Below are 13546 nucleotides of genomic sequence, written 5' to 3'. Positions count from 1 at the left end.
ATTAGCATGGTCTGCTGAATTCTGATTTTCAATTGCTATTACTTGGGAACATGATGAACATGATGTATTTTTCATCTTTTTTTTTTTTTTTTTTAAACCCATGAATTCGTGTGCTTATTTTGCTGTTCTCTTCTTTCATTCTAAGAATTTTTGTTCTCTTCTTATGTCAAAGAATAAAAACTCACCATAGCAAAATACATTTTAAAGCACGCAATATATGAGTAATCAGCAATGTGCGTACGCATAGCCACATAATACACACAAAATTAGCATGAGAGCATAAAATGTCCCCCCAACGCCTCTGGAGATTGAAGATACTTCCAGTACTTCCGAGATGAGTAGTAATCACCATCAGACTATGTGTATAGGCAACCAGTAGCTTTGGACTTGGTTGTAACATCTGAAGGAAGGAATTGGGTGCACTTACAAATCTGATTTTAAAGGGAAATGGCTGACACAGAAGGGAGGTACAGAAATGTGAGCTGTACGAGATGGCTACCTGTAAGTACCCGAGACTGCCCACACAGATGCAGTGAGGGAGAACTGCACAAACATAACTGAATGTCCTCTAAACTATATTCCATCAAGTGCCTTTCTGAGAAGCATTTGGTTGTATTCAGGGAAGACAGAGACATAGTGGGTTTTGCCTTTTTGTAATCAGATAAAGATCATCAACTTGCTTACTTGGAATTTGGGGACAAAGTATGTAAGCGGCATGGAAGCTGCCAAAATAATTTCTGCGAATATCCAAAACACAAAGGGAAAAAAAATCTCAGCTCAGTTGTTACATTGCTTATTAGGACAGATCCACCTTTGCTAAACACAGATGCCAAGGTAATTGCGATTGCATGTCAAAACAGCTGGCCATGCAAGGCCTAGGAATTGTAAAATATTTCATCATTGTTAGGCAATCACCTTGCACTTGTAATATCTATGCAGTCCAAGTGTGGAAAGAGGTTTGTGCGTGTCATCATTCTCTGCCAGCCAAACTGTGAGTAGGAAGAAAATGGTGGATTAAATTCTTCGCGTTGTCACCATATTAATTAAATGTGGTTACAAGTTAGCAGTTACAAATCTGTGGAGCAACAAGTTGTTACTTGTGAATCCTTGTTATCCAGTTCCTCTCAGCAAAATGAAATTATGTTTCTTCACGCTCTGTTGACACAACAGATATGCTTCATTTTTCCTATTGCAGGTTTTAGCAATTTACTCTTCAAGCAAAGAAATTCTTCCAGGAGTAAATAATATGATAAAAGTTCCAAATGTTCCACTGTTTGAGGATTAGAGGATTTGCCTTGGTTATACAACCTGACGTGAAACTGAGGATTCGTTTTGGTGTCTGATCTCAAGATGAAGGTTGGTTTACCAGCTTACACGTTGGTAGCTGAAGCTAGACCAGCGGAGTCGGTATGTGCTGTAAAAGCTATGCAAAAAGCTGGATAATGTTTGAGTGGTTAATCCATGTCTGTTCTGCCATGGCTGTACTGTTATCTGTACACGAGCAAGCTGGCTTAAAGTTAGTTTGGTATGACTCCATGCACTTCAGTCAAACCTCTGATAGTCATTAGGCTTATCTTTATTTAAGATCATTTTTATTCACGTATTGCTCTTCTTTGCATCTTCTGTACCAGGCTTGTTCTTTTGATGATTCTTCGCAGCTACAGAGATGGCTGGCAGTGCCAGAACTAAGGATGTCCATACAATTCCACTTTGTACATTCTAAGTTGAGATGATCACATATGATCACATACTATTTTACACACATCTCATACAGTGCAGCGTGTATTATATTCCTCGTCAGCTCAGCAATCCAATACTTCTTTACGTTATTCAATCTCTGGACTCATTTATGAGCCAATGTCCAAACTCTACGCTGATCTACTCCTGAGATTCTTCCATGGTCCTTTATCTGCAGGTCTTAATTTACTACAAATATTAATAAATTTATATTTATAATATGTTGGCAGAATTACTAGCTTTCTTGAACACATGCGTTTTAATCTGTAGAGGGTTATAACCACGGTAGTGCAGATGGATAAGTAGAGAACAGCAAGTGCTGAAAAAGTTTTTCAGTGACTGAAGAAGTCACTCCTTTTTCAGTAGTGACTTCCATATTTTCTAAAATTTATAAAGTTGCAAGATCTCATTGTCTCCATGGAACTTCCTGTCCTCTGACTTATTTTAATCAGTTACAGATCTGCTATGTGCCTTGCATTGCTCAGATAGAATGCTTGCTCATTTGAAGACATATAGTTTCCAAAGTGTGGAATTAGTTTTCAAAATTATCACTCATTTAAAGTTTTTTTCTTTTTCCTAGGGAAAGATAGGAAACAAGTTTTACTAGCCTCTTTACACAGACCCTTCGTGACAGGATGTTCATCTCACTGTCAGCACATTCAATGAGCTACAGTCAAGTACTTAAAACACAATCAAGCACAAACTTGCAGCGCAGCTATACAATTATGCACACCGACGTCTTTCCACAAGGAATTATGCATACAGAGAAATAATCATAGATACAGGTGTGCACACACAAGTTACCACGCAAAATAAGCCCTTAACAGATCTTGTCAGTGCTTTGCATACGAGCTTACGGCTAATGGCAGTCCGAGGGTGTTAGTGAGGACTTGACCAGGCTAGTTCCAAGTTCAGACTTCAAGCACCAGATGGCTCTCACGCTCTGCAGAACTCAAAAGGAGCTTCTTGGGTCAAGCAGCCACCCCCTCTTGGGAACGTTTCCCAGTACAGGCATCCATTCACACTTGGTGTGTCCAAATCTAAGCAGGTGAGTACCTAGTTGTGACCTGATTAGCACCATGATTCAGAGACAGGCAGAGAGCTTCTGGGACTGCCTGAAGACTACATTGCAACTGGCTCAGTCTGCCTCCCCTAGCGTGTGCAGCTACACAACAGACAAAAAGCTTAAGGATGCCAGCTCAGTATTGACAAGAGTTCAGCCACTGACATCTAGCTCTTCACTGGAAATTAATAAGAAAAGGAGTTCCCTGGGGTAGGAGAAAATGGGATTTTGGCCTCAGGGACCAATTCCTCTGGTCTATCCCATAGGAGCAAGAGATAAGGTTAAAAAATCAGAAGCCAGAGAGAGCATACATTTGAAAGATTACTTAGGGAATGGTTCTCCATCCTGCGACTCAAGCAAGCTTGTAAATCACTGAGTCTACGCTTATAAAACATTAAGTATTACTCTGTATACCTGCAGTGCCCAAAGAAAAAAACCAGTTTATTACTTCAGGATCCAACTAGTTTTTTTCTTCTACAGCTGACAACAGATTCCAGCACATCCAGTCTTTGTATGGAGCCTCTGGGTTTGATGTGATGTCTGGACCTAGTTAACATGCTCACAAGAGTCCAAGACCTACCAGCTGTTGGTAAACTGGCTACCATAAGGACTGGCACCAAAAAGATTTGGAAAACAGCTGAACAATAGGTGGTAAGAACCTTAGTACAAAGGATCTGTCCTAAGTGCCAGAAGACTTCTTAGATCCCCAGAGGGGCTAAATCTGATAAGCATACTGAGACCACACCTAACTCACTGGGACAGCACAGTTTCGCACAAAGCTGATTAATTACTTTCACTATTAAATGCTAAAGAAGGGAGCTGCAACCATGTTTTGTGTAACAGTATTCCTAATGATCTTGTCTGAGCTATAAGAAAGCTGAACGCCATAGGCACCTCGGTCCTGACGGCTTTGAATTCACCACTTCCATTTCCCAGGAGAGTGCCCCAATCACAAGGCAATGTGCCTTTCACCAGCATCCCTTATCGAGCTGGGCAACTCTATCAAGTGCCACAAGGAAGAATAAACAAAAAGGAACCTGAATTTATACTTAGCATGTAAACAACCTTCTGGCACGGGAGGGAGAGGGATCAGGGACATTGGGAAATGAAAGTCCGCAAAGAGTTGTTGGATAAAATGAAGAATACAGAAACGGTTTGGGCGGAGGGAGAAGAACACTGAATCAGCTTCTTCGCAGACAGCGTATCACCAGACTTGAAAATCAAGTTCTTTCCTATTTATTCTAAATAATTAATAAACAATTTCTGAAGTCAGGAATCAAGTCTGAGGTCTTCTTTCCTATGCAGGTCATGGATTATGCATTCTAAAGCCCTGGGGTTCTCTGCGTTTAGCTTCATTTTAATATACATCTCAAGGTCAGTTCATCCCTTGTACTCTTTTTCTTTTTTTTATTTAAGAAAATATTTTACACACTCATTTTACCCATACTGCTATTTTTCAGAGTGAGAATCTGTTGCCATCACAGTTTGGGCAGACTGGTAAAAAGACACTGTTCCCAAAGGTGACATCATACCAGCTGAAAAAGTTTGCTTTACCGATTTTTTGTTTCAGGTTAAATCTCATCACTAATGATTTGTGTACTGAAAACTATGTTAGTTCAGAGGAAGGCACAGATCCTAAAGCTCATCTCAGAGTATACAGAAAAGAGCGAGCTGCTGACATCTAGTCATTGCTACTAACCATGAAACCATGAAGTCCAAGTCTAGTTTTCATCAGCTGGAATCATCTTTCTACCTGGAATGACACCTCTGAGTAATATATTAAGGAGAAGACAGAGACTGCAATACTGTAAGGCTCAACCAAGAGATTGTTAAAAAGCAAACCCAAACCAGACAAACATAGCAGTCGGTACAGGCTTTCACCTGCTGGAGAAAAGCTATCAAGAGGATCAAGCAAGACGCAAAGGACTGCCACTTCAGGCTGCAGATGCTGCTGGTTCCACTGGACTCAGAGATGCAAGGGCATAGCAGTGTACAAAATCAGTCACCAAACGTGATGAAATGCGTTTGCCACACTGAAATCTTGATTTCACTAAAAGTCTGAAGAAGTAAGGTGTGGAGGCACAATACAACAAGAAACTGAGCAGCTCTGAAGATGATTACTAAGAAATCCTGTTCCACAGGAATGCATGGGAATTCAGAAATAATACACACTTGACTGTAATCAAGGAATAGGGAGAGACGTACCAAGTTTTTGTCTTCTCATAAGAGTGATGCTACAAATGATATATCAAGCACCGCTTCTGTTGTGATGGATACAGACTCAAAACATGTTAGCTGCAAATATGAAAAATTGCTTACGCAAGCCTCTCCCATGACTAATTTTTACTGTCTGTTTAATTGTATAGTTTGATTGCCACATGTTTTCATCTTCCTAGTGGCATTTTTAAAAGCTGGATGATGGGATATGAAGAGAATTGCTAATCCTGCACCTTTAACTTCAGAAATACCTCAAAAGTCAGAGGGGGAAGGAAGCCACAGCTGGTTCTTCCATTTGGCTCCTAACAACAGTGAGATGGAACTCCTCCTAGTGATTTTTCTTGCTGTTTTGACTGTCTTTGTGGCAATAGCATTCTATCATGAACACCCCAAGGCAGAAATCCCTCATGGATTTAGTCAGCGCCGAAAGCTTTACATTTGTCATTACGTCCTGAACTTTGGGTTTGGCATGGTAAGTAAAACTTGATTAAAGATGGAGTTTTTGATTTAATTTCTGATAGAGGGGTAATGGAATGGTGAGGTTTTAGAATCAATGTTTAAATATATTGCAAACACGCAACTGGAATAATTCGGTGACGTGAGCACCACTGCAGATACCTTCAGCTCAGCTGGGTATAACAGACTCTACTGCTTGCTATACAGCACCAAAGGGAACAATATGGAAAAAATAAAATTCTGCAGACTGTGTAATACTCATTTTTATCTGATGGCTTATGTTTTAGCTTTTTAATCCTGTTGCCTCAATGCAGTGCTGGAAGGTTTAAGAAGCTTACTGCGCTGTATATGTGGAACTGCTGCTCTGTATAACACAGTGCTTTTTTAGAGAATGAGCAACTAAATGATGTCCATGATCTCAGTTCTCTTCTACAACTGTATCACCCTGCTTCTGAGCCATCTGAAAGACAGCTGCCACATTCATAATCTTTTGCCTTTCAGTATGTCTCTATGACTTCCTTTTTTGAGATAGCACACAAAACATTAAAGCTGTCTTTCTGTGCCATTGTTTTTGGCACATTCTTGATCCTCCCTTGTTTTTCATCCTTGTTTCTCTTCAAAAATAAAATGTGACTTCCACTTGTCTTTCTGTTTCATCAATTATCCTTTCCTGAATTAATTGTTGCCTCTGTCATTTTAACAACACTTCTGTGATACCTAAATCAAGCTTCTTTTCTTTTAGTTATTTAAATTGTGAAAAAAACCTCCGGTTTCTTTGGCTTGTGCATTACATTTCACTTCAATTCCATGTTCTAATGTTATAATTTCTTCCTCCATTTCCCTGCTACATTGTTTATTAAGTTTTGTTTGAGGTCAGCCAGTAAGCGCCTAAGAATGTGACTCACCATGTCTCTTGAGCAATGCAGTAAAATAGCACAGTAATAGAAGTCAAATTAAATTTTCGTACATCTACCATACAATGTGTGGATTTCCACATTTTCAAAACACTCTATGAATACTCTTTATCCATCAGACAAAGTTTTATCTTTGTGTAATTCATATGTAAAAAGCCAAACTGCAGAATTTAGAAACTTACTGGTGATTAATGTAGCGTGTAACTTCTGATCTTATCATTTTGTACCCTTTCTGCTGGCTGGCGAGAGGCCAAGCAAAAGCACATCACCTCAAAGGAGCAGAAAGATAAGAACATTAACATATGGTTATACAAAACTTTAAATGCAAGTAAACTCCGAGTCACATAGCAACTCTTGGTATTGCTGTTAGGCCAATTACTTACGCCTAAGTAGGCAAATCCTTTCAAGGGATAACAACCCATGATGTCACAACTGCAGGGAAAATTAAAGTTTACTAGCATATCCAATCTTCAGCTGGAACAAAAGATGCATGTGAAGTCACTGGAGACAAACCAGTTTGAAGTAGTTGTGCTCAATCTAATAGATTTTATGAAGAAATGTCTGCATCCACCTATGAGGATATACTTAAATAAAACCAGCTACATCTCAATGTTAATAAAACTTCTTCACTGAAAAATCTATTAACTCATCCTTTATTTTTTCAGCTAGTATCCAGTCTATGAGAAGAAAAATTGACATATCAGTAAAGCTAAACAATAGCCAGGGGACTTATGACTGATCCTGTCCAGGAAATAGAGGGGCTGATCAAATTATGCTACTTACTGTGTTAACAGTTTGTAAGCGTCTTGTACCCCGTTTATTCTAGTAATGATTTAGGTAGAAGGGCTAGCACAAAGTGCAATTCAGGTGAGTTCTGGGGTGTACACGGGAGGCCTCTGTACCTGTGTAAAGAGGACAAAGGACGCTAACACCACGGATAGCACCGCTCTGTCACATCCCTCCCACAGAGGTTACTATATGCACTTTGCTGCAGGCCCTAGTCCTTTGCCTGAACACGTATCTGGACTCCCACTTCTAAGCTAACTCAGCTCTTAGACAGCTCTTCTCCTGGTGCATGGCAATCTCCATGCCAGTTGCTGTCAGCACAATCAGTTTTTCAGTATTTCACTGTGAATGCCAGACACGGTTGCACTTGGTGTGACTGCAGAGGCTGAGCTAGCCAACGCTTCAAACGAGGTCGCAGTTCTCTAGTCCCATCCTTTGACTGTCTTATGCTACCTGCAAGTCTTTATTAATTTTCAAGCTGTCATGTCAGCTATAGTGTTAGAAGATCCTTAATGAATATAACCAAACTGTCCAATTACTGGTTTACAAATTATACTGCTAAGCAGTCGCACTTATTTACAAATGTCCAAATGTAGGTCATGTTTGACTGACTTGGTTAATCACCTGCAAAAGAGCAAGCTTTATGAACATGAAGATCCTGAAAGTGGGATTTCTGGTAATAAAAGAATCAGTGATATATAGTTTAGTTATATTCTATGTACACATAGCCCAGGCTTGCAGCTGTCATGCAAGTGACCACTTTTTTCCAGAAACTGTAGGCCAAAACCTAATACCTCACTTTGAGGGAGCATATATACTAAAAAAATGGACTTGAATCAGAAAACAAAGCAAAAATGCAAATTCTGCTGGTTCTTACAGAATTTCCATTCACAGGAACTGTACAATTTAAAACAATACAATCTAAACCAACAGCACAATATTAAAATTTCATTTGCATATTAACAGAAATAACTATGAAGATTACGTGTGATGATACCAATTATGGATGTCTGCCATAACTGTACGTTGTTGCAGGTAATCCACAGAAGATATTCACAGCTAACGGTGATGTGACTAAGCAATACAAATAAATGCCAATCTCTATGGAAGCTGACCCGTGAAACTACTGCAGGTTTAACAAAAACGACATGTCAGACTGCCAACACTAAACACAATGGTTGATAAGGACTCCTATTTTTTTTTAGTATTTCCAAGACAAAGACGATCTCTATTGTATACAAACAATATAGGTAATTACAGATTTAACCTTTACTGTTAGAAAAGTATTAGTGTGAGGAAAGAAAATACAAGAGGGAACTGGGGGATTAAAGAAACAAAATTATTTTCCCATGGACATCATACAGGAGTTCTGTAGAAGGAATCAGTATGAGACGAAAACTTGGCCACAAGATGATCCTTCTTGCATATGGGATCAGCTCCTCGAATGGGCTAAAATAGGATACCTACATCAAATTTAACAGGACCACGTTATTTGGCTACATGAGGTCTGTGAAATGTGAGGTGAAAGCCACAAGACTTATTGTGGGTTTTTAAGATACATGCAGCATATACCTTTGTATAGGCAATTCTTTTTGAAATACATATGCATGAATAAATGCAACACAACAAATTAAATTACTCATTAGAGAAGTGTACTGCTGAAGAAGAAAAGTACAAAATTTAATCCAATATAGCGAGAATACAGTGATACTGCCTCATATTTTTCATCTTGAGCAGGAATAGACTAGAGCAGACAACTGAAACAGCTTAAAGCCTTCCAGACGCAATGAAGTAGACTGGCTCAGAGTGACATAAGAATCTTCAGCCTGAGTGCTTAAGTAAGAATCACTGAGCTGTGAGAAGATCAAGCTAAGGTTCAAAGCTATTCTTGTTCAGAAGGCCAGCTGTGGTAGATGCTACAGAATTTTTTTTCTGCAAGTTAAAAAGTTGCATGAGTTTGGGAAATTAAAGTATTAGCCACATTTCTTCATCCAAAGCTGAGGTCTGAAATGCTGTAACTACTCTCTCCTTATTTTGTTCAGGCACATGGCTACTTAAACATCTGAGAAGTGGAAGTATTTGACACCTTCTTTTCTCTACTATTAATAGCCTGATTTTTTTTCTACTGATAAAAACTAAGCCAGGATTTCACCACTGAAGAATGACATAGTTTGAAAACCACCATGCTCAAATCTAACATTTCTAATATAACCTAGAAATTACCACCGAAGCTAACCCTATGTTCTGCTAGACAGTACTGGTAACATTTTTGCCGGAGGGGTAAGATGGTATTAATACGCCAAGTTACTGCACTTCTGTGAAAGCAACTCTCAGGCTGGCTTTCCCACAGGCTCAAAGGCCTTGGTTTTAGGGAAGCACGGACACAAGGTAGCTACAGAAGATAAGTTCATCCGTTCCCGTCAAATCCACTCCTCTTTGAATTTCAAATTTCAGTAGGTATTACATTACAATGAAGATGCATCCAAATCATCATCATAACTGGCCGCTTCATTGTAAGAACCATTGGGAGACAAAGAGTGAATTGACCATGGAATTTTAAATTTTTCACGATCAATCTCCAGGTAAGATGGAAATTTGCACTAATTTGTGGTTTTTTTCCCTTTATTAACAGGCAAAATTTTTGGAAAAACTAGGTATCACCTCAGAGATCTGTGTCCTCAGGACTCTAATGGATGCAATACCGCCATTAAAAGATAAACATCTTTTTATCAAGGATTTAAGTTTTGAGAAGGTTAAAGTAAGAATTTACCAGCCAAAAATATCAACCACTGGCCAAAGAAGAGGAATCGTTTATCTTCATGGAGGAGTTGGACAGTTTGGAAGCATTCGTAAGTAATATATATAATGTGAGCTATAACTATAAATACTATGTAGTTTCTGATCTGACATGGTATTTCTTAAATGACAAGAAGAGTTAGCAGCTTAAGCATTATAAGTAACAGAATTAATTTCAGGAGAGCAGAATAATTTTATTTACATCCAGTAGGCATCATGTTGAATCGTCTTTATATAGGTCGTGTATCTAGAACTTTTATTCTCTGATCATTTATAATGCCTGTTTTCTTCCTTCTTCTCCCTCATGCTTATGAGAAAAGATGAAAATCTCATTAGAATTTTATTTCTTATTTTAAAGAACCCAATTTATGTTCACATGTGTGTGCAAGCTTGTGTATATGTGTGTATACTGCTGTGTGTCCTTACAGCGGCAAAACAAGGAAAAAATACATTTTGGCATTTGAAATGCAAAGGCGTAAGAGATTAGATGGTGGCTCATGCACAAGAAGAATTCTTGTGCTAGATTTAGCAGGGTTTTTTTGTGTTTTGTTTTGGTTTTTTTTTAAATAACTTCTCATCTTCGATACCACTTTAGAAGTGGCAGCAGTGGTGCTTTCTATTAACTAACTTTTCAAAGAGGAGACTGAAACAAAGCATTGGTGTAAATTCCAGGTTTCTTACTGGCAAGAAGATTCCCACAGACGTAATGAAATTATGAGCAATGTCCAGATTAGACCATGCCACAGTAAGAGAATTACAGTGTAGCGTTCATCACAGAATAGAGATAAGAATTTCAGGATATTTTAATTCAACTTATTTTTAAAGCAAGTTACAATTTCATTGAAATATTTTGTTTTACAGGGGCCTACGAAAGAACATGCTGCTATTTCGCTAGAAAAAGCAATTCAGTGGTTGTGTCTGTTGGGTAAGTGGAGTCAATCCAGACACACATATGATAGCCATTTGTGCCTCCTTCTAGCTTTGTAAGTCTTTAATGCATAGTCACCACAAGCCAAGTTCCCTGTAAAGTACTTATACTTAATGAACAGATGCATTTCACCAGCACTAATTACTCTTAGAAAGAATTAGGCACCTAATCCCCACTTGCTTATTTCCAAATAAAATCCATTATAATAATTTTATAATTTGTAGCCACCACTAAGAGGTCAGGATGTTTTTGTTTCCTAAAGCCACATCCAAACCCCCTTAGGTTGAAAGCCAACACTGTGTTTGAAGTGTAGCTGTTTCTGTTAAAAGCACAGTTGCCCAGACTACTAAATACTCATTTTACTAGTAGTTCTGAAAAACTGGGGGGTGATAGCCACATTTAACATGCAATCAACCTGAGATGAACATTTAAAATATTTTTCTGATGAGCTGTAATGCATTTTTAAAAGAACCAATTTTTAAAAGTTCGGGAAAAGAGTTGATGTCTTGGAAACTGATTAAAATTGCACTAATTACTATTTACATCCTAAAATACTTGAAGAACCATTAACTCTCATTGATTCTGTTCATAAAGAATTCAGCTTACAGAAACCCACTGAAAACCCTTCATATTTTCATTATCGATTTTCTGCACTCATATTCTCTAACAATTTGTTGGGAAATGTTCACTTCAATTTCTAACTAGAATTGCTGATAACTGACTCATACATACCTGCCTTGCCAGCTAATTCTACAAAAACTCAGCGTGTACCTTCAGTTACCTAAAAGATAGGTAAAGAATTGTTTTGCAAAGACAGAATAGTGCTCTGACTCCCCCAAACATTAACAATAGTAGCAAGTAATACATCAAGAGCAATAATTACGATCAGTTCTATTGCTGTAATTCTAATCTCAGAATATTTTCCTATCTTCAGAATGAAATATATGAATGAAAAGATGACAATGGGATCATTCCCTAGATATGACTATGTTAAAACACTTTCACTCCTATTTAGGTATCGCTTAGCTCCTGAGCATCCATATCCAACCCAGTTTGAGGACTGTCTCACTGCCACCACACACTTTATGAGGACTGCACAAGATTATGGAGTAGACCCTTCTCGCATTATCATCTGTGGAGATAGCAGTGGAGCTACAGTCACTGCTTTTGTTGCCCAAGCACTGGTGAACAGAAGAGATCTCCCAAAGCTGAGAGCACAAGTCCTTATATATCCTTTTCTCCAGTGCGTGGACTTTAACTTGCCTTCTTACCAGCAGAATAAGAGATTCCCCATTTTGTTAAAGGAACGAGCCCTTGCTCTTGGTTTGAAGTATCTTAATAAAGACTTATCAATCATGGAAGCATTATTTAATGGTTGTCATATTCCAGAAGATTTGCAACTGAAGTATCGGAAATGGGTGAGTCCTGACTACATCCCTGATGAGTTTAAAACAAGAGGCTACAAACCAAGTACAACACATCCATTCTCAGAAGAAGTCTATACACTGATCAAGCCTATGCTTGACCCTGTTGTTTCACCACTGCTAGCTGAAGACAGTGTTATTGCTGGACTTCCTGAGGCTTTCATTTTGACCTGTGAATTTGATGTGCTTAGAGATGACGGACTGCTGTACAAGAAACGATTAGAGGATCATGGTATAAAAGTGACCTGGTGCCATCTGCAAGAGGGATTCCATGGAACACTATTCTTAGCTGTTTTTTGTGGGCTGATAGCATTCCAATCTGGAAATACAGGCCTCGAAAAGATAGTAAATTTTCTAAAATTGATGTAAAATTCCATTTCTTGATATCGTTTCCTGATTCCTATCTCTTATTGCTTGCAAAGATTTTAAAAAAAAATCCTCAATCTTCCTTTTCGTAAACCATCTTCTTACATTTCTGCATTGCATCTGTCTTCTTTTTACCCAATAAATTGATTTAGTGATGGCTTTTGCTTTGTTTTCTCTTATGAGAGGGAAAATCAGGTGAACTTACCTTTCTTTCCGCTACCACCTCTTCAGAGTTTTCTCCTGTACCCATAGAAGATCTGGTCCCCATGGCAAATGTTTTGCGATGCAGTTTGGCTCAATAAAATTCTGGTAATATTAAAACACAAACCGTGATTTGAGGACAACTTGGGGCATGAATCTACAGGTTAAGTGTATAATAAGCATGGTCAATGATTTATCAAAGCCTGTATCTGGTGAAAGCTGAATTTGAGGCAAGCTTAAAGAGAATTGAATATAACAGGAAAGATTTGAGCATAGACATAAAAGAAAAGTGGCATGAAAGGAGGTCAGGAAAAGGGTTAGGCCTGGAACTACAGATGTTATAAAAAGTATTGATAAGGAATACAACATCTATTAAAAAAATCATGCATATACCTTTTATATATAGACAACGATATATGGGAATATACAGTAATATCAGTTACTTTACAAAGAGCTTGTATTAACTGTAGGCCTGCACTCTGTGAAGGAGGAAGCACTTTCTCATAGAGGGACAATGGAAAGTGCACGCTGGATTTGGCTGGGATAGTGTTCATTTTCTGCACAGGAGCTAGTATGGGGTTGTTTTGGATTTGTGCTGAAAACAGCCTTGATAACACAAGGATATTTTCATTATTGCCAAGCAGCGCTTACACAACAT

At 38.4% G+C, this 13546-nt stretch overlaps 1 protein-coding gene across 1 annotated transcript; it reads left to right on the top strand.

The window, feature by feature from the left end:
- The first annotated feature begins 5333 nt into the window (after positions 1 to 5333).
- Positions 5334 to 12690, top strand: LOC104009086 (arylacetamide deacetylase-like 4). Its single transcript, XM_087755412.1, has 4 exons — positions 5334 to 5489; positions 9806 to 10022; positions 10831 to 10894; positions 11913 to 12690. The coding sequence occupies exons 1-4, from the start codon at positions 5334 to 5336 to the stop codon at positions 12688 to 12690; spliced, it is 1215 nt and encodes a 404-aa protein (XP_087611538.1).
- The last annotated feature ends 856 nt before the right edge of the window (positions 12691 to 13546 follow it).

This window comes from Nipponia nippon, unplaced genomic scaffold (assembly GCF_047370975.1).
Source record: "Nipponia nippon isolate SJK-2023a ecotype South Korea unplaced genomic scaffold, ASM4737097v1 scaffold_19, whole genome shotgun sequence".
Classification (NCBI taxonomy): Eukaryota; Metazoa; Chordata; class Aves; order Pelecaniformes; family Threskiornithidae; genus Nipponia; species Nipponia nippon.
The sequence above is the reverse complement of the archived record's forward strand: the minus strand, read 5'-3'. Positions and strand labels throughout refer to the sequence as shown.

Bases quoted from the DNA above. Each gene is read 5' to 3' on its own strand.
- LOC104009086 (XM_087755412.1), top strand. From the start codon at position 5,334: ATGGAACTCCTCCTAGTGATTTTTCTTGCTGTTTTGACTGTCTTTGTG. The intron at 5,490-9,805 runs GTAAGTAAAACT...CTTTATTAACAG, and splicing joins TGAACTTTGGGTTTGGCATG to GCAAAATTTTTGGAAAAACT. The intron at 10,895-11,912 runs GTAAGTGGAGTC...ACTCCTATTTAG, and splicing joins TCAGTGGTTGTGTCTGTTGG to GTATCGCTTAGCTCCTGAGC.